At 53.5% G+C, this 20,965-nt stretch overlaps 1 protein-coding gene across 2 annotated transcripts in view; it reads left to right on the top strand.

Annotated features, from left to right (window-relative positions):
* PDE9A (phosphodiesterase 9A) overlaps positions 1-20,965 on the top strand; it is an 88,457-nt gene that overhangs the window by 52,041 nt on the left and 15,451 nt on the right. For both annotated transcript variants that reach the window (XM_053903026.1, XM_019432668.2), the window contains 4 exons: positions 9,021-9,075; positions 10,378-10,448; positions 13,949-14,033; positions 19,901-19,982. In XM_053903026.1, the coding sequence (XP_053759001.1) occupies positions 9,021-9,075; positions 10,378-10,448; positions 13,949-14,033; positions 19,901-19,982 (293 nt within the window). The remainder of the gene's footprint in view (positions 1-9,020; positions 9,076-10,377; positions 10,449-13,948; positions 14,034-19,900; positions 19,983-20,965) is intronic.

The raw sequence follows: 20,965 nt of genomic DNA, 5'->3' as shown, positions 1-20,965 counted from the left end.
GCGGGCTGCCCGCGACTCTCAGCTGGCTCTCCCCAGCCCCCGTCGCGTGCGGTGGCGGTGGTTCATCCGGGCCTCCCGTCCCCTCGGAGCCTCCTTCCCACACCCCCCATTTTCCAGCCCCGAAGTGCCCGGCCGTCCGCGTTGCTGCTGCTGGTTCTCAAAGCGATTCAGAAATTCTCAAAGCTGGGGCCCCTGGGTGGCTCCGTGGGTCGAGCACCCGGCTTTTGACTTCGGCTCAGGTCATGATCCCGTGGTTCGTGGGATCGTGCCCCGCGTCAGGCTCTGTGCTGTCAGTGGGGAACCTCCTTCTCTCCGTCTCTCTCTGCCCCTCCCCTACTCATATGCTCACTCTCTCTCTCTCTCTCTCAAAATAAGTAAATAAACTTTAAAAGAAAAGAAAAAAAAAAAGATGGAGCGCCTGGGTGGCTCAGTCCGTTAAGTGACCGACTTCAGCTCAGGTCATGATCTCACGGTTCGTGGGTTGAAGCCCCGCATCGGGCTCTGTGCTGACAGCTCGGAACCTGGAGCCTGCTTCCGATTCTGTGTCTCCCTCTCTCTCTGCCCTCCCCCACTCATGCTCTGTCTCCCTCTCTCTCTCAAAAATAAATAAACGTTAAGAAAAGTTTTTTTCAAAAAAAGAATTTCTCAAAGCGAAACACCTAAATATGCTTTAATTTTTAAAATTCAGTATGTGCCATGCCACATTTAGGAGAAAGAGGTGAGTTTCCTACATAATGTCAGATTTTTCTGAGTCCCAACCGGGAAGGTTGGGAATAACTGACATTTGTGATTGAAAACTGCTTGCTGCTCCCCCTGATCCGGGGGTTTAGAGCCATCAGAGGGTTCCAGAGTTGCCAACAGAATGCAGGCAGGATGTGCCCCCCACCCGGAGCTCAGCCTGTCCCCCAGGGGCTCACCAGGACAGGCACTGAAAGGAGGGAAGGGTGTCCAGGAGGGCTCGTGGCTGTCAAGGACCCGCAGTGATTTAATGACGACGGCCTCCGATGGCTCCTGCGGGCAGCGCTTACCGTGGGCCCGGCGCTGGCCTGAGGACTTCCCACACACGAAATCACAGTTCATTTTCAGTTCTGAAATCCACCGGGAGGAAACGCTGGCCCGCTGTAGGAGTCCCAGCGAGCCTGGTGGGGAGGGGAGGCATCCACTTCCTGATCAGGGCTGTTTGTGGATGTGCGGGTGTGGTTGGCCTTTGCGCACATAGGCATTTTTGCCTCTTTCCCCTCGCAAAGAATGCAGGCCGTGCGAGTATCTAAAGCACGCGGGAGCCACGGTGCCGTGGCGGGTGATGGTGCCCGGTGGCTGTAATCACCCAGAGCTCGGCCTCCTCTCGGGCCCCCTCTGAGAACAGCGGACGTAGAGGCCTGAGTTGGGCTGACACATAGCTGTTAACAGAGACCAGAACACCCGTGTCCCCCCCGGGACTGAACCAGAGATGGGAAGGTACAGGATGAGGGGCCAAACATCTTTACTAGTGCTTTGGGGCTGGAAATTCGATTTAGGCATTAAAATCCAGAAACGCTCAAAGGATACGATGTCGAGAGTCCAAAGGAAAAAGGAAAATTGCTCCTTAACTTTTCTATTCCATTCTATCATATTTTTTTATCAAGCTTTTTATTTTTATTTTTTGGAGAGAGAGTGTGTGTGGGTGTGTGCATTTGATCAAGGGAGGGACAAAGGGATAGAGAGAGAGAGAGAGAGAGAGAGAGAGAGAGAGAGAATCTTAAGCAGACTCCACGCTCAGCGTGGGGCTCGGTCTCAAACCTTGAGCTCGTGACCTGAGCCGAAATCGAGAGTCAGATGCTTAACCGACTGAGCCATCCAGGCTCCCCTTAGCTTTTTATTTTATTTTAATTTTTTTTTAATGTTTATTTATTTTGAGACCATGCGAGAGACAGAGCACAAGCGGGGGAGGGGCAGACAGAGGGAGACACAGAATCCGAAGCAGGCTCCAGGCTCTGAGCCATTAGCACAGAGCCCGATGCGGGGCTCGAATTCACAAACCGCGAGATCACGACCTGAGCCGAAGCCAGACGCTCAACCGACTGAGCCACCCAGGCACCCCAGCTTTTTATTTTTAAATAATTATAGAATAGTACACAGTTGTAAGGGAAGGTGCAAGAGAGCCCACGTACCTCTTACGCGTTTTCCCCTGCGGTAATATTTTTGAAAACACAGTAAGATGTCACAGCCGCGCCCCGTCGATACAGTCCAGATGCACAACATTTCATCCCCACCAAGATTCTTCCTCCTTAACCCCTGACAGTCACGGTGTTCTCCATGTCCGTGGTGTTGCCATTTCAAGAGCGTTCTATAAATGTAGTCATTCGATAGGTACCTCTGGGGATTGGCTTCTTTTACTCAACGTAATTCTCTGGAGATCCATCTGGGTTGTTGTGCGGATCACTAGTGTGTTCAGTTGTTTTTCATAACCCAGTTTGGGGCTGTTGCAAACAAAACTGCCGGGACCGTTGTGTGCAGGTTTTCGTGTGACCGTAAATTTTCATTTCTCTGCCCCGGGAGCAATTGCTCAATTGTACGGTGCATGCATATTTAGTTTTTTCAGGAAGCTGCCAAACCATTTTCCAGAGCGGTTGCACCGTTTTGCATTCCCTTCAGCAAGGTGTGAGTAATCCATTTCTCCCCATCGTTACCAACACTTGGGGTTGTCATCGTTTTTTTTTTTTTTTAGCCTTTTTGACAAGTACGCCGTGACATTTCACTGTGGTTCTAATTTGCGTCTCCTAATGGCTAACGATGCCTACGCTTGTGCTCCCTCTGTGTTTGCTTCAGGAAAACGTCTGCTAGTGTCTCCTGCCCGTTTCAGATTGGGCTGTTCTGTTTTTGACCGTTAAGGGGTTTTGAGGGGAAGGGGTTGTCTGCAAAGTTTATCTCACAGGGCTTACGTGGAGTTTTGATGGCTCTTTTCACGTTCTGCATTCAGGTCTCTGTCGAGTGGACTTTGCGAAGTGTTTCCCGCTCATGGCCAGAGCTTTACTTCTTTTTTTTTACCTATTTTATTTTATTTTATTTTATTTTATTTACTTTTAGTGTGTATTTATTTTTGAGACAGACAGGCAGAGTGTGTGTGGGGAAGGGGCAGAGAGAGAGGGAGACACAGAATCCAAAGCAGACTCCAGGCTCTGAGCTGTCAGCCCGACGCGGGGCTTGAACTCACACACCGCGAGATCGTGACCTGAGCCAAAGTCAGACGCTTAACTGACCGAGCCACCCAGGCGCCCCGAAGAGCTTTACTTCTGACGAAGATCACTTTGTCCATTTTCCCTTTTATGGATCGTATTTGAAGCGTCAAGTCCGAGAACTCTGCCTCCCTCAGGAACCTGGAGATTTTCTCTATTTTTTTTCTAACAGCTTTATAGTTTTGTATGTTCCATCCACGGTCCGTTTCATGTTAATTTTTACATAAACTGTGAGGTTTAGATCGAGTCTCATTTCCCTGCCTGTGAGTGTTCAACTGCTCAAGCACCATTTGTTGAAAAGACGGTCTTTCCCGCGTTGGATTGCTTTTACACGCTGGTCAGAATCAGCTGGGCATATTTGTGTGGGTATAACTCTGGGTTCTCTGCTCTGTTGCACCGATATCTGTCTACCCCTCCGCTCGTATCACACGGCCGTGATTAGTGTCACCGTACATGGAGCATACCTCGTTTTCTTGTGCTCCATTTCATTGTGCTTTGCAGGTATTCTTTTTTTTTTTTTTTTTACAAATTGAAGGTTTGCATCAAGCAAGTCTGGTGGCACTACTTTTCCAACAGCCTTTGCTCACTGCATGTCTCTGTCACGTTTCCGTCATTCTTGGAATAGCTCAGGCTCTTCCATTTTTATTATATTTGAACGGCTGCCATCTCATGATAAAATTGTAACGGATGAGGAGTTGCTTGTTAGGGATGAGCAAAGAAAGTGGTTTCCCGAGGTGACATCTACTCTTGGTGAAGATGCCGTGAAGATTGTTGTCAACAAAGGATTCAGAATAGTACCTAAAATTCATTGAAAAAGTAGCAGCAAGGTGTAAGAGGACTAACTCCAGTTTTGAAAGGAGTCCTACTGTGGGCAAAATGCTTTCAGACTGCGTTGCCTATCAAGAGAAACCTTCGCGAAACAAAGACCCACAGCCTGATCAGTCAGCGATCGTCCATATTGAGGCAGGACCCTCCACCAGCAAAAGGATTGGGACTCACTGAAAGCTTAGACGATAGTTAGCATTTTTTAACAAAAAAGTACTTTTGGAATTGAGGTATGTACATTTTTTGGACATAATGCTATTACACACCTAACACACTGCAGTGCAATATAAACATAACTTATACACACTAGAAAACCAAACAGTTCATTCTGACTCAGTTTATCGTGATGTTCAAGTTCGTTGAACCCAAACCTACGATATCTCTGAGGTCTGCCTGTCATAGGTCTTAAACTCAGATAGACTGATTCAGTACACTTTATCTTCTTTTTAAAAACAGTTTTAACTCTTCTAATTCCTTCGCATTTTCACATAAAAGTCGGAATAGGGGCGCCCGGGTGGCTCATTCAGTTAAGCGTCTGACTCTTGATTTCGGCTCAGGTCATGATCTCACAGTTCCTGGGATCAAGCCCCGCATCGGGTTCTGTGTTGGCATCGAGGAACCTGCTTGGGATTCTCTCTCTCTCTCTCTCTCTCTCTCTCTCTCAAAATAAATAAATAAATTTTTAAAAAGAATAATTGTGTCTATTTCTACAAAAATCTTGCTGGAGTTTTGACAAGAATTATGTTAAACCCATTTATGAGTTTGGGGAAAATTGACATCTTTACTATATGGAACCTTCCGAACCATGAACATGGTATGTCTCTCCCTTTATTTAGATCTTTTTTTATTTCTTTCATCAGTGTTTTGTAGTTTTCATCATACAACTTCTGCATATGTTCTGTTATATTTATACACAAGTTTTGGGGGGTTTTTTCTTTAGTGTTTATACAGTGGTATGGTGATTCTAATTTTGGTGTCTACATCGTCATTGCTATGTATGTAAATACAATTTTGTATATTTATCTCCTATCCTGTGACCTTGCTGAACTCATTTATTAGTTCTAAGAGAGTTTTTTGTAAATGCCTTGGAATTTCTGCTGTAGACAATCGTGTCATTGGCAAATGGGGACAGCTTCGTTTCTTCATTTCTGATCTGCTTTGCTTTTTCTTGCCTTGTTGCACTGGCTAGAACTTTTAGCACTGTGTTTAATGACAATAGTGAGAGTAGACATCCCTGCCGTGTCACAGTTTAAGCAAGAAGCAGTCAGTCTTTCACCATTAAGTGTAATGTCAGCTGTAGGTTTTTGGTAGATGTTCTTTACCAACTTAAAGTTCTCCTCTATCCCTGCTTTTCTGAGTTTTTTTTAATGTTTATGTATTTTTGAGAGAGAGAAAGGGAAAGAAGGAGAGGGCCCAAAAGAGAGGGAGACACATAATCAGAAGCAGGCTCCAGGCTCTGAGCTGTCAGCACAGAGCCCGATGCAGGGCTGGAATCCACAAACTGTCAGATCATGACCTGAGCCAAAGTCGGACGCTTTACCGACTGGGCCACCCAGGTGCCCCTTATGAGAGTTTTATCAAAGAAACAGATGTTAAATAGTTTTTCAAATGTTTTTTATGAATTGATAGATCATGTGTTTTTTTTCTTTAGCTGTTAATAAAGTAGATTGCTTTCATTGATTTTCAAATATCAAAGCAGCCTTGCATCCCTGGAATCAACCCCATTTCTTAATGTATAATCCTTTCTATATTTTGTTGAATTCTAATTGCTAATACTGTGTTAAGGGTTTTTGCATCTATATTCATGAGGAATATTGGTCTGTAGTTTTCTTTTGTTCGGTTGTCTTTTTCTGGATTTGGTATCAGGTTCATACTGGCTTCATAAAATGAATTGGGAAATGTTCCCTCCTCTTCTATTTTCTGGAAGAAATTGTTTAGAAATGTGTTAATTCCGGGGCACCTGGGTGGCTCAGTTGGTTAAGCGTCCAACTTCAGCTCAGGTCATGATCTCATGGTTCGTGGGTTCGAACCCAGCATCAGGCTCTGTGTTGACAGCTCAGAGCCTGGAGCCTGCTTCCGATTCTGTGTCTCCCTCTTTCTCTGCCCCTCCCCTGCTCTCTATCTCTCTCTCTCTCTCTCAAAAATAATAAATATTAAAAAAAATTAGAAATGTGTTAATTCTTCTTCAAATGTTTGGTAGAATTCTCCAGTGAAAGCATCTGCCCCTGGAAATTTCTTTGGGTAGAGTTTTAAAAGTAGAAATTCACTTTCCTTAATAGTTATAGGCTGTTCAAATTACCTGTTTTAATTGGGTGAGTATAGTCATTCATGCTTGTTAAAGAGTTGCTTCATTTTCCTCTAAGATTTCAAATTTGTGTGTGTCAAGTCCCTTATCCTTCAGGATTTGTAGCCGTATCCCCTCCTCTTCCTAATATTGCAAATCTGCGTCTTTCTGTGTGTTATTTTTGTCAATCTTGCTAGAGATTTGGCAACTTGTTGATACTTTTAAATAACCAGCGCTTGGCTTCATTGATTTTCCGCCTTGTTTTACTAGTTGTTTTTTTTTTCTCCATTGATTTCTTTTATTACTTCCTTTCTTCTGCTATTGTGGTGGGTTTATTTTGCCCTTCTTTTTCTAGGCCGTTGGATTAGAGTCGAGTCTTTCCTGTCTTCTAATGTAAGCATTTAGTGCTATAAATGTCCCTCTCAACACTGCATTAGCTATGTCTCACAGCTAAACTTGGATATATATTGCATTTTCATTTTCATTCAGTTCAAGGTCTCTTTTGTTTCCTTTGAGACTTCCTCGTTGACCCCTGAATCACTTAGGAGCGTATTGTTTCATTTCCAAGTGTTTGAAGATTCTCCTATGATTTCTGTTACCGATGTCTGGCTGGATTCTCTTATGGTCAGAGACCATACTCTACATGGTTTCAATTCTTTTAAATATTTTGAGGTTTCTGTGTGGTCTGTCTTAGTCTGTGCTTCCTAGGCATCTGAAAAAAATACGTGTTCTGCTGTTGTTAGGCGGTGTGGTCTATAAATATCGATTGGTTGATAGACTTCTAAATTTATCTCAAGACCTCGAGATCATTAACTCTCGAAGGCTCTGTGCTACACCATTTTCGCCAAAGATTTCGGAGTAAGTGATTTAAAATCCCGCTGAGTCCACCAAGGATGCCTGTGAAGCTTTCTCACCGGTGGCTCTTGCTGGTAGAGTCGCTGTGTCTCTCCCCTGGGGTAGGAGTAGGCTCCCTGAAGGACAGGGCCGTGGATCAGCCAGCAGCTCCACCAAGGGCTCTTTTAAAGTTTCCTGGATGACGTTTTCACTCCTCTTACAGTTTCTTTCTTTTTTTTTTTTTTCTTTTTCTTTTTTTTTTTTTTTTTTTTTTTGAGACAGAGACAGAGCATGACCAGGGGAGGGGCAGAGAGAGAGGGAGACAGAGAATCCGAAGCAGGCTCCAGGCTCTGAGCCATCACCACAGAGCCCGATGCGGGGCTCAAACTCACAAACCGTGAGATCATGACCTGAGCAGAAGTCGGACGCTCCACCGACTGAGTCACCCAGGCGCCCCATACAGTTTCAAAAGATTTAACAAAACATCGTTTTTCTTCTTCTCATCGGGTCTCAGAATGCTAATGCCACAGAGAACCTTGGTCCATCACCCTTGCATTTGGCAGGTGAAGGGATGAGAGGTCTCAAGAGGCTAATCTAGATTGTTTTTTAAATGCTTTTCGTGAAATTAACGTGCGTTCATTATAGAAATAGATTAGATCTAGAGAAACAAAAGGAAGAAAAAAGTGCACATATAATCTCACAACCAACGTGTCTCCTCCCAATGTCTTCAAAAATGAGAGCCCACGTTTGCATTACTGGTTTGCAATGTCTCTCTCTCTTTTTCTTTAACACAGACGTGAACGTTTTCCAAAATATTATTTCTGATAGGAGACTTTATTTCCACAGGACAGATGGGCCATCATTTACTTAATGTCCATTTGATGGGCACTTGGGCTTTTAGAATCCCCGCTAAGTTCAGTAGCGCTGTGATGAACGCCTTCTGTGTACATGCGTATGTTCCTTCCTAAAAATGGAGACCGCAGATCAGAACGTGGGAACGGGAGCTTTTTTTTTTCTTTTTTTTTTTTTTTTTTGTGGCTCTAGCGCCCCACTGCCAAACCAGATAATTGAGATTTCGTGTTTGTCTGGGCAGGTTCGGTTTGCTTTTCATTCGTTTTGGTTTTAGGCATAGAGCCAGCAGAGATTACGTGGCTCAGGAGTAAGTCCTGTGCGGGTTCTTGGTGTTTTAGGGCGTGGACGAACGGCCACCTGAGGCCAAGGCGAGCGAGCCGTCCCCCTTCCCAGGAGAGAGAGTGCTGGAAAGAACAGTGCCGTGAGCGTCTGTGCCTTCCTATGAGGCATCTGGCGCTGAGCCCAGTCAGGAAACAGGAAAACTGGCAGGTTATATTCAGCCCGGGACCGGGACCTTGTAAAACCATCACGCGGCCCAGGTTTACGTGCAGGAACAAACTCGCTCACCCTGGCCCACTTCCTCTCGCCAGGACCCGCCATGAGAACGCCGTGTTTTATGTTTGGAGCATGCCTTGAACTTGCTTTGTCCTAGTAATTGCCCCCATAAAATGGAGCGGGGCACTAAGTGAAAACTTCCCGTATTTAGAGACCAGTCCTGCCTGCTCTTTATGACTCGTGCTGACTCCGGCAGGACCAGCTCTGCCGAGAGGCCACTTACACGCAGGTTGGCGGGAGCAGGACAGGAGGGAAGAGCCTCTGAAGGTGGACGGGAAGACCCCAGGCCCTGGGGAGGCCCCGCGTGCTGACCGTGGGCCGGAGCGTCCCCCCCAGGTAGCCCAGGCCGCTCCCTGCCCCGGTGTCACTGTCACCCACCACGACATCCCAATTCAGGCCACAGCGATCCACGGACTTCTCCCTTTCTCCATCTGCCTTTCTCTTTTGGTCTGCAGAGAAAGAAGAATTAATCCAGAGCATGCTGACCCAGGTCGTAGAGCAGTTCTCAAGGTACAGAATCTTCTAGACACATAGTCTCTGCAGAGGTACGCTTTTCTGCTCACGGCAATGGTGGGGCCTCGCTTGGAGGCCGTGCTGGCCGGCAAGGCTCTGGCACGTCGCTCACCCGGAGGGGCGGCCTTCCAGGGGGAGTCCTTGCATGACCCCCTGTAGCTGAGCCAGCGCGGGTGGGACCCAGGAAGCACCCGCCTTATACCGAAGAGCAGGGCCGCTGGGCGCTGGGAGCGTGAGGGCTCACGCTGCTGACAGGTCTCTCCACCGGCTCTCCTGGGCTTCAGAGGTCAACCTACAAGAACTGACACCATTTTTGTTTTATTCGCTTATTTTTAATTTTTTTTTTAATGTTTATTTTTGAGGGAGAGAGAGACGGAGTGTGAGTGGGGGGTGGGGGGGGAGGGGGCAGAGAGAGGGAGACACAGAACCCGAGGCAGGCTCCAGGCTCCGTGCTGTGAGCACAGAGCCCGACGTGGGGCTCGAACCCACGAACTGCGAGATCACGACCTGAGCCTAAGTTGGACGCTTAACCGACCGAGCCACCAGGTGCCCCTTATTTATTTATTTTTAAATGTTTTACTTATTTTGAGAGAGCACAGGGAAGGGGCAGAGAGAGGGGGAGAAAGAGAATCCCAAGCAGGGTCCACGCCGCCAGCACAGAGCCTGACGTGGGGCTCGAGCCCACGAACCGCGAGATCGTGACCTGAGCCGAAATCCGGCATCGGGCGCTTGACCAACTGAGCCACTCGGACACGCTGAATTGACACCACTTTGAAAATGGGCCTGAAAACAAGCATTGCCACGGAGACCCTGTGTAGACGTGGGCTTCCTTCCGCTCCGAGTTGTCCTGCCTGTCCCGAAGTGATGCTTTCCGCCCTTGGTTATTTCAAGGTGGCATCTTGCCGTCCAGGGGCATATGGGTGACACGCCCTCGAAGCCCAGGCATTGCTGCGCCGAACGGGCTGGGCCCAGAAGGGACGTGGCGGGTTTGCGAAGGGGTCTGTGCCCGGCCAAGCAGGGTGCAGGGCAAGGGCCATCCCTGCCCAGGTGTGGGGACGTGAACACACCCAGCAGCCTGGCACTGCTGTGCCTTCCGTCACGGAAGGACGTCAGCCGAGGGCGTCTTCCTCCCTCTGCCCGACCCTCAGACACCTTGAGCTCCTGGAAAGCAGCCCCTCGCCCCCCTGTGCCCCCTACAGGGGTGAGCCTACCCGCGGGAGGGGTTCGGCAGGTGACCGCCAGGCCCATCGTAATTTTGAAGAGTTTAAGAGTTATGTGTTGACTCGTTTTCCTTCCTAGAGCGTTTAAGATCAACGAACTCAAAGCCGAAGTCGCGAATCACCTGGCCGTGCTCGAGAAGCGCGTCGAACGTGAGTGAGCTCCCTGCTTCTCTCTCCTTGTCCTTTAACCTCTGCTTAAATTAGCCGCCTAACGGCCGGTGGTGAGCGGCGAGGGGAGTGAGGCGAGGCTGGAGGTAAGCGCCCGTGTCTTTGGTGCCCGGGCAAGAACAGTGAGCACTTCCTGTCGGAACATGTGACACGGTCCGCGTGCCCAGCGGCTCGGGCCACGGTACGTGTCCAGCAGCGGTGCCTGGCAGCGTGTCTGGGTCTGAAAGGGGCAGAACGAAACCGCGGAGTCCCCCAGACCAGCCCCCCGGAGACGAACTTGTGCTGAACATCTTTGTGCCTCTCTTTACGCAAACGAGGCCTGCCGACGCCCTCCCTGACGTCACGATTGGTTCTGGACCACGTGTACCAAATCATCACCTCCTGCTCCCCAGTCACCACCAAGGCAGCAGAAAAACTACCAGGAAGCACAGGAGAGTGGGTTCGGGGCTTGACTCAGGGGCCAGGGTGCCCAGGCCTGCACCAGACCCTGCACACCGGGAGAGCCGACCCCGTGGCACAAGGTTTATTAATGCCAGGTCGTGCCAACGACCCGGAAGGCTCGAAGCTTAAAAACCCAGGCTTTTCTCCGTGCCACTCGGGACGCGTGCTTTATGCACATTCCGTACCAAAACCGTTGGGGGGAAACGTTGAAATGTAGCTCCAGTCATATGTGTCTTTAAGGAACTTTCGTTAGCTCTGGAGCCGAAGGAGTGCCCTGCCTCCCCGCCCTGTGCTGTTGCCTCTGCCCCGTGAGACCCCTTCCCCCCATGCCGGCACCCCTCCTAGAAAATCGTCCCCAGAGGCTCTCCTTCGAGGCGCCCTGTGACTCGCAGAGGTGCCCTGGGGCTCCTGGAGGGGGTGGCCAGGCTTGCAGGGGGTGCTAACCACGAGTCAGGCAGCTGTGACCAGTCGGGGCCCAAAGCCGCTCCTCGTGGGTGGACTCCAGCATCCTTTCGTGCTCTAGCTTGGGGTTCCGCTCTGTGCCCACCTATTGAAAGTGTGAGGGCGGACACCCAGCCTCACTCGAGAGCCGTTGCCGGAGTGCGTGCGGGACTTTTAAGGGGTCCTGCACCGGGCCCTCTCCCTCCTGTGCAATGGGGGCAAAGTGAAGCTGGGACAGGCCAACCAGGGGAGCAGTGGAAGGTTCCAGAGGCAGCCCGGAAAGGACAGGGGCAGCAGACACGGGCATGCTAATGCTGAGGGCCAGGCCCCCTCCTCCCGTGTTCTGACTTTAATCCCACGACCTGTTCTCCTCCAATTGATTAATGCACAACTTTGCCGTCTTGTCACTCAGTCTCCATTTCCTTGGCAACCAGGCTCTTCATAAACGTAATCGCCATAAATTCTGAATCTCTGGGACTCAGATTAGTGATATTGTACTGTCTCGCCCAAAAGGCTTCGTTTGAGCATCACTCCCAGTAAATGGCCCGGAAACCTGATCCACGTGAACCAATAGCCAATAATCGAACATTACGCCCCCACTGAGAGCTGCTAACGCGGGGCACGCCTTTAACTTACAACGGTAAATAAGCAAGTGAGAGAAAACAGAACAAGCCGTATGATCCCAATTTTGTCTCTTTAAAACTCCGGATGGACGGGTAGCTGTGTCGATGCACGGGGCTGAGAGAGAAACACCTGGAAAGGCACACGTCAATAGATATTAAGTGGGTTGTTCTCGGGGCCCGTAGGACCGTAGATAAATTTTAAAACATTCTTTGAGATGCTCCGTATTTCCCCCATTTTCTACAACAATCAGATGTAACTGTATCGAGAACATAGTAAGGGGAACCCGGGACTGTAAGTGGCAGGGCACCCCACTGCATGGCTGTTCACTTTGGGGATCAAAGTCTGTGCAGCACGCAGGGACTCTTCTCCACATCTGTTCCCTTTCGGGAATTTTCTGCCACACGTCGCCGGGACGTGGCTTCCCCGAGGCTGAGCCTCCCGCGGCGCTCTGGGAGGTCCAGATGCAAACCGGAAGGGGTGCGCGCTGGCCTGCTTTGCCCAGAGGAGGACCCGCGGCTTCCGTCCACTTCCCAGTAGGGTCCCTGATGCGAGAAAGCGCTAAGAACGCCCCACTCCCAAAGGAGGGCGTGGGCTCTCGGTGAGAGAGTGGACCGTCCTCCGGCTCAGACTCCCTGCATCTCCCCATCTGGCTGCTGCCACCCAGCCCCTTGCACTGACGGCCCCGGGCTTCGGTCCCGCGTCCCCGGGCCTCAGTCCTGCATCTCTGGGCCTCGGTCCCGTGTCCCCAGGCCTTGGTCCCGTGTCCTCAGGCTTCGGTCCCGCGTCCCCAGACCTCAGTCCTACATCTCTGGGCCTCGGTCCCTTGTCCTCGGGCTTCGGTCCCATGTCCCCCGGCTTCGGTCCCATGTCCCCCGGCTTCGGTCCCATATCGTCTCGGTGGAGCTTCGCACAGCATCCCCCAAGTGGCACAAGTCGCTGGAACCAGACCCGAGTATCAGATCCTCCAGATTCCCACCACTCTGGGCAGAAAGAAGCCGTACTTTCACGTAGCCTTGCCCCTGCGTGGCTCCCGGCCCCGGAAGCGTCTAGAAAACTGCCCGGGGATGCTCAGGGCTCCGGCAGGCTCTCTCGCCACACTTGCTTCAGAACGGCTCCGGAGGCCAGGGGACGGAATTGTCTCTCCCCGTCGTGTGCTTAGGCGCTCAGACCACGTTTGAGGAAGAGGGGAATAGAGTAGCATCGTGGGCCCCGTCTTTTGGCAGAGAAACCGAGGTACGATTACAGAGTAACAAGGCCAATCTTTTCCGTTGCTCTCGAACGGATCTGATCTGAACAGCTTTCGGAAGGGAAGCCGCCTGCTTCGTGGCAGCCTTTCTGGGCTAAAGGTGCACCTGCCAGAGCAAACGTCTCAAAGGTGAACGCTCCCTGGGAGGCACGAGCTCCAGTTCTTTCCGGATCTTTCTCTGGTGCCCCGTGGTGTCCGGACGTGGCAGGCACTCCTGTGTGGCGGGGCTGCGGGAATGTGACCCGGCCCGGCTCTGCTAACCCACGACCTGTCCTGTTTGCCTGCCCCCAGCCCCCGCCCCCGCACGTCCACACCCCTTCCTGGCTAACGGCTCCGGCGGGACCTGAGAACTCGGAGGTTTTCTGCTCATACGAGCTCATCCTTGCCGGGAAGGCTGTGGTTTTGCCTGCTGAGCCTCTTGCTGTGTTTTAATGCGCGGCGGCCACATTTCCTCCCCTTGTCTTTTTAGGACAAGAGATTTCTTTGTCCCCGGTCCTCAGCTGGGGAGGGGAGAGAAAGTGGGGGGGGGGGGAGTGGGTGCAGGAAAACTCAGGACTTGGGGGAGGGGAGCAGCGGTCGCCGTGGCCGAGCTGCACCGCCGCGGGCCGCAGCGGGGACCAGTGCAGGAGCCCGAGCCAGCCGTCCTCGCCGCGCAGGGCCAGCCCCGGTTACAGCCTTGCGAGGTCCTCCACGTGTCTCCATGGTAACCCCCTGTGTCTCCTTGTCCCAGTGGAAGGCCTGAAAGTGGTGGAGATTGAGAAATGCAAGAGCGACATCAAGAAGATGCGGGACGAGCTGGCGGCCCGAAGCAGCAGGTGAGGTCAGGCCTGGGAAGGGCTGCCCTGGCCGGGCCCCCCGAGGGGGCTCTGGGCTTCGCTCTCCCGCAGAGCCCGGCGGCGGGGCCCGACCCAGCGCCGGCTGCGGCGGGCGCGGTTTGGCTGGGGAGTGCTTGTCAGTTGCGCGGCCTCCTTGTCGTAGAAGAGGGTCCACGTCCAAGGCGGGTGGAGGCGACGACACTTCATGGAAAGGAGGAAGAATCCGCCCGCAGATCAAGGCCTCAGGATTAACTTACCCAGCTTGAGAGAAGCTGGAGAGAGGTTGGCATCGGTTTTTGAAGCAAGGGCCCGGTAAGAGGAAGGGGCGTGAGGCTCACAGGGGAGGGCGTCCTGGTGCCCGGAGGCCGTGCTCCTGGGTGGACGTCCCCCGCCCCCCCCCCCGGCACAGAGCAGGGAGAAAGGCCACAAGGCCTCGGGCCGTTCTGGACACAGAAATCACTCTCCCCCGGGGAGCCGAAATTCGTGGGAAAAAACACCCCGGACTTCATGCCGCCCCCTCGAAAGCAGGTTTTTGTCCAGCAGGACCCTCTCCCGAAGCTGTGAGCACAACAAGTGTTTGAACTGGCCGCAGAGATGATGAGGAGGGGGGGCGGGCACGTCGAGCACTTGCTGTGTGGGGACCTCACACCTGCCGGCCCTGCGAGATGGCCCCCAGCCCCCCTGCCCCCCCACGGCCACTCCCGGGAGGGGACTCCCAGGAGGGGGCACAGCCGGGCCTCAGCGGGGCTGAGGGGGAGACAGGGAACCTAAGAATCGCCCCGCACACACACCGGGTTGTCTTACGACGACTCATCTGCCACTTTGAAGATCGTTCCCTGATTTTAAAACACTGAGGGCGACCGGCTCAGCGAGGGAGGCCGGCTGTGCAGAAAGGTCTCTGAGGGCAGGAGGTAAAGGGGAAGGAGATGGTCCCGGCGAGGTTCCGTGCGATGCAGAGGGGCCGGCCGGCCTCGGCGGGGGGGGCTCGGGGAACAGCCTGATGGGCTCAAAGCCACGTTAGTGTGGTCCTCCAGGGACCAGGCCCCGTCCGTATCACACCCACGTGACGCCTGATTTGGATCTGGGGATGTCTCAGCCCATTTGATTTGGGGACGTCAGGGCGAAGGCGTTTGTGAAAATGCACAGAAAATTGGGAGGCAATGATTCATCTTCAACATCCCCTCGGTGAGAGGCTAGCACCCTCGTGGGACCGGGTCAGGGCCCTGGACTGGGCCGGGGACGGGGCTGGGAAGGATGCTCGGACCCACCCCGGCTGTGGTCACGGAGTCGCCCTCGGGCTCAGGATCCACACGGCCCGGCTCAGCCCCGGGGCCGCCCTCGTGTGCCCCAGCCGCCCTCCGCCTTGGGGACAGGTGCGGGCGGGCTGATCTGCCGGGGACAGTTACCCAGCGTTACCAGCCTCATCCGGCAGCTGCCAGGAAAGGGAACTAAGACTGGAGCTTGGCTTCGGTCTGAAACGAAAGAATCTGAACTGGCCTCCTGGCTTCAGCGGCTCGTCTGTACCGCGGGCCGAGGAACCTCACCACCTGGGTGGGAATGATGTCCTGAGGTCCCTTCCCGCCTCTGTGGGCACCACATCACTCACTAACGTGCCCACGGAGCCCGCGGAACACCCACGGGACACATTTCTGAGGCAGCCTCTTGTCCCTTCTCAAATGACCACATCCTACCACCTTCCCGAAGCAGCCGGGGTGAGTCTCGAGCCCCACCCTTGCTGGTCCCGTCCCTGCCGTGTCCCAGGCGCCCCCCCGGCCCCCACCTCCCCCCATCCCGTGGAAGCGAGGCGTGTGCCAGCCTGGCGGGGCTGTGGCCCTGGTCCCGCAGGTCAGGCTGCAAGGGGACACTAACGTGGCCCAAGTGGCATCGCACACTAGAAATCTGTTCTCTCAAAGTTCTGATGGCAGACGTCAGAGAGGGAGGTGTCGATGAGGCCATGCTCCCTCTGACGGCTCCAGGGAGGGTGTATTCCAGGCCCCTCTCGGAAGCTTCTGGAGGTCGTCGGCAGTGCTTGGGGCTCCTCGGCTTGTAGCTGCATCATGCAGTCTGTGGTCTTCACTCGGCCTTCTCCCTGTGTGTCTCTGGGTCCAGATGTCCCTCTTTACAAGGACACCGGCCACATCTTAACTAATCACACCTGCAGTGACCCTGTTTCCAAAGGAAGTCCCGCTCGCGGGTGCTGGGGCGTTAGGACTTCAAATGATCACTTTGGGGACGTGATCCAACCACAACGTGGCACATGGGGACGATATGCCCGATTTCAGAGCCCACGGGAAGAAGCCCACCCGGGAGCTGAGAGGCAAAACGTCACCCACAGACACCCATCTGGCCAAGTGGGCTAAGCTGAGGCGTGGTGGGTGCCTGGGCTCATCCCCGGAACGGAGCTCTCTTCCTCACCGCCCAAAAAGTCCATTTTTAGAGCTCCCAATGCCATGATCCAAAGAGAAGCCTTCCCGGTGCCCTAACTGCTTCGAGAGGCGATATTCTCAGCAGACGGTTTTCACAGCATCCCACGTAGGTGAGAGACGGGTAAATGTGACTCTTCAGTCACAAACAGAGGGGGGTAAAAATCTCCAACATCGCTGACACATTTAGAAAAAAGAACCCCGGGGGCCTGGGCTCGGGCCTCACCCGCAGCCACGCCGCCCACCCCGGACCCTGGTCCGGGAGCCCGGCAGCCCCTTCCGTGCCACACGCTAATGGCCCTCTTGCCCTTGCTTCGCGGAGAAGGGAAGCTGGGAAACAGTCAGCCCCTCGCACTGCCCCTTCTGTCTCTGTTGGCTGCAAGTTTCCGTTGTAATGGTGCAAGGACGTCACGCAGCATTTAGCGTCCCTGGGACCAGGCTCCCCGACACCTAGCTTCGCCTCACTGCGGGGAGAGAAGGGCGCCCCGGACAGCTCTTTCCAGTGATACCCACCCGCGAGGTGGCGACCGAGCCTCTCCGGAAGGCGGAGGGGACATAGGCGGCGGGCAGGGGTGAGCCCAGCCCCGTACCCGCAGGGATGACTAATGACCCACATTCGCCAGCACGTGAGCCCAGCCCAGCGGGGCCTCGGCACCAGGGGCCCCGCTCTGGGAGCAGGGGTGGGGTAGCGCCGTGGGCAGGCTCCCAGACGCCCCCGGAACAGGCCGCACGCCTCCCAGACCCACGCCCTGGGCTTCTCCTGGTCCAGGTTCCTGCTCACATTCAGGGCAGGGCCAGGCCTAGCTGAGCACGGAGAGGAGTGTGCTGCTTCGCCCCGGGGCCGGGGAAGGGCTGCGAGGGCCTGGGGTGGCATCTGAGGGCTCCGGGGTCCGCGGCCCCCACTTCCATCAGAAACAAAGGGCCTCGTCCGCCGGATGAGCCACAGGGGAGGGGAGGCCGGGGGGCCCTGGAAATGAAAGCAAAAATAAGCCCCAAATAGAATGAAAAGAAAAGGCAGCGTGCCAGCTGCTCCAGTGGCTGGAGGAGGCTGGTTCCCATGGCAACGGGCACAGAGGGGAGGGCCCAGGTGGGGAGGCCCCGGGAGAGTCGCCAGGCGCCCAGCACACGCACCGGGAGGGTCAAGGAAGTTTGCCTCGTGCGACCACCCCCCTGGGACACGCACAAGGCCTACCTAGCTGGTTTAGTTTAAGAGAGAGAGAGAGAGAAAGAATGAGCAGGGGAGGGGCAGAGACAGAGGGAGGGAGAGAGAATCCAAAGTGGGCTCCACGCTGTCGGTGCAGAGCCCGACACGGGACTCGAAACTCACGAGCTGTGAGACCATGACCTGAGCCAAAATCAGGAGGCAGAAGCTCGACCGACCGAGCCACCCGGGTGCCCCAGTGTCGTCTCCTTTCTCAAGTGCACAGACCACGCTTGTCACTTCTCAGAAACGTGTAGGCTGCAATTTCTCGTTCGCGGGCGACCACGGGAATCATCCGGTCGGTGTCTTCTGTGGGTTCGTCGGTGACTCTTTGGCTAAATCTGTGTGAAAACCCCCTCCCCACACGGAGTCGGGTGGGTTTTGTGAGCATCCGGGGGAGGGAAAGAGCACGACACCATTTCATTCTGAAGGCGCCTGTTCCAGAAGGAAAACAGGCTTGTTACTCTGAGCACAGCCCCCAGGTAAAAGCTCCAGACTGAACAGATGAGGGGCGAATCCCCAGCAATGACCACGGCTGGCGAGGCCCCCCGCCTAAAATCTGGATGCCGGGCCGCCCAGATCCTCTAGGTATAAGTACCTCCTTTCGAAAAGAAATACTGTGTTGTAATCTTTTTTCACTTACAACACCGTGAGCAATAAATAGATCGAATTTTAACCAACGGGCACCTGGGGGGCTCGGTCGGCTGAGCGTCCAACTTCGGCCCAGGTCATGATCTCACGGTCCGTGAGTTCAAGCCCCGCGTGGGGCTCCGTGGAGCCTGCTTTGGACTCTGTGTCTCCCTCTCTCTCTCAAAAATAAATAAACATTAAAAAAAAATTTTTTTTTAATTTCTTTAACCAACTTCATCCAGCTCATCCATTTGTCCAGGAGGCCACAGTCCCCTCATTGTCTGTCCAAAAACGTGGTCTTTTGCCCTCGTACCTCGGTGGATTCTTTTTGCGTTACCTTTCAGTGCATACCGAATGCAACCTTTCTTTTTCCGCTCTCCCCTAAACTCTCCTTACTTCACAGAATACTCATAATTACCTAAAGAACACGTAATCGTCCGTCGTGGTTTAAGCTATTTCCCACATTTCGGTGGCTTCCGGTTTGGGGTTGTGTTTTCGTAACGACAGATAACGTTGCAGTGAATACCTTTGTGCACAGGGATGGCTGCTTGCATCCAATTCGTTTCTGAAGATAAATTCCCCAGGGTAGACACACGGGCTTCATGGACATGAATTTCTCTGTGGCTCTTACTACGTGGTACTAAACTGCTCTCCCAGAAGGTGGACTTTATTTACAGACAAAGTTTGCCAAGTCCGAGGATAGAGAGCGTGTTCACGTCCGAGAAGGTGGGGAGGGGGCCACGTGCAGCCCCCCCCCCCCCGGGGTACGGCCAGGTCCGCACTCTCTGCCCTGACGGTGGGAGGAGGCTTTCCCTGCAGAGCACCCCCCGTTTGGTGTGTTCTGTCCCCGTGGAGAATATACCTCGATACTGAGGGACGAAGGAAGGCAGATAGCAAACGCATCTCCCGACGGTAGGCGCTGGGGGACACCGTAAACGTCCTGCACGGCCGTGCCGGGAGACTGGTAACACAGCCACATCCAGAAGCACTGGGCAAGGATCTGCCTTGTCCCGAAGCCCCGCTCTGTGGGGCGCCGTGCAGTGAGCGTGGGATATATGAGGTGAAAAAAAAAAACAAGTTGCAAAAGAGGAAGTTCGGTACAATTCCATTTGGGTTTTAAAAAAGAAAAATATAAGGCGCTATCCCTGTGTGTCCATGCCTAGGAAAATTCTGGAAGGATACGCCAAACTTAACTGAAGGCATTTCCAGGGTGTGAGGTTTAGGGGAAAGAAATAGGTAAAGTGGGGGGAAGGAGGGGGGCCAGGGGGACTTGCTTTTTTTTTTTTTTTTACACTTTACCTGCTTCCTTGTTTGAATTTTGTAGAATCCAAGGGTTTTACCTGCGTCATTAAAAGATATTTAGGAACCTGTTTAAAATGAAGCTGATGTGTTTTCTGAGAGCCCCAATATCATCCCAGGAGGTCCAGGCAGGGTCCCTGGGGGTTAGCAATGAGATGTCGCCAGATTTAGGATTTACTGTCCCGCAGCAAGTAAGGCCCAGGGGTCTGTGGGGTTGGGGTGGGGGTTGGGGTCGGGGTTGCTCCGAGGAGGTGCCCCAGTGGACACCCCGCTGAATGGCAATGCCAGAGCTAACCCCGACTTTTCCCCTTTAGGACCAGCTGTCCCTGTAAGTACAATTTTGTGGACACCAACAAGAAGATGACGCCCCGGCGTGATGTCCCCACTTACCCCAAGGTGAGAGGAGGTTCTGGCTCTGACGAGACCACAGCTGTGCGTCCACGGCGAGGGCACCGGGTCCCGAGCCCTCAGCCACCCCAACTTGCTGGCCAGGCCCCCTCTGGCTGCGCCTTCGCAAACCCAGCTCCCATGCGGCGCTGGGCTGTGGGACGCTCCTGCTGTCCTCGGGCAGGGTAGTGTTTTGTCTGCCGTGTGTCTGCCACAGGAGCCCCGGGCCCGGCCTCCTGTGCCAGCAGGTGAGGGACAGCCCCCGCCCCGTCCGCCCGTCGCCGGCAAGGTGAACGTGTCCTCACTCTCGTGTTACTGCAAGGAGCGTTAATTTTTTAATTTTTTTTTAAATGCGTATTTATTTTTGAGAGAGGGAGAGACAGAGCACGAGCAGGGGAGGGGCAGAGAAAGAAGGAGGCACAGAATCCAAAGCAAGGTCCAGGCTCCGAGCTGTCAGCCCAGAGCCCGACGCGGGGCTCGAACCTGGAACCTTGAGATGATGACCCGAGCCGAAGCCGGATGCTTAACTGACTGAGCCGCCCAAGGGCCCCTGGAGCTTTAATTTTTAACTAAATTATCTCAGATCTGCCTGGTTGGATCTCCCGTCCCCAAATAATACGTAGTGATTACGAGAAGTTTCTCTCTCTAGTCTCAGATCTCTCAGTTACAGGAACCCAGGCCCTGGTGACAGGAGCAGCGCCCTGGGAGTTGAGGGGGGTCTTCAAACACCACAGAGAAGGGTCCTGTGGCGTCAGTCGCCATCTCAACAGTACCTTCAGCTGAGTTGGCAAAACCCTGGCCCGACTGACCGCACGCTCTCGCGCTAAGATTCAGGCTTCCGCGTGCTGGCGCTGAGACCGGTGTCCCGGGGCCCCAGGGAGCCATGAGACCCAGCCGGTGCCCAAACTGAAAGGTGTCTTTCCTCTAGCAACTCCCTTTAAAAAAAAGAACAAACCAGGGGCGCCCGGGTGGCTCAGTCGGTTGAGCTTCCG

Source organism: Panthera pardus, unplaced genomic scaffold, assembly GCF_024362965.1.
Source record: "Panthera pardus isolate Hobbes unplaced genomic scaffold, ASM2436296v1 HiC_scaffold_16, whole genome shotgun sequence".
Taxonomy (NCBI): domain Eukaryota; kingdom Metazoa; phylum Chordata; class Mammalia; order Carnivora; family Felidae; genus Panthera; species Panthera pardus.
The sequence above is the reverse complement of the archived record's forward strand: the minus strand, read 5'-3'. Positions and strand labels throughout refer to the sequence as shown.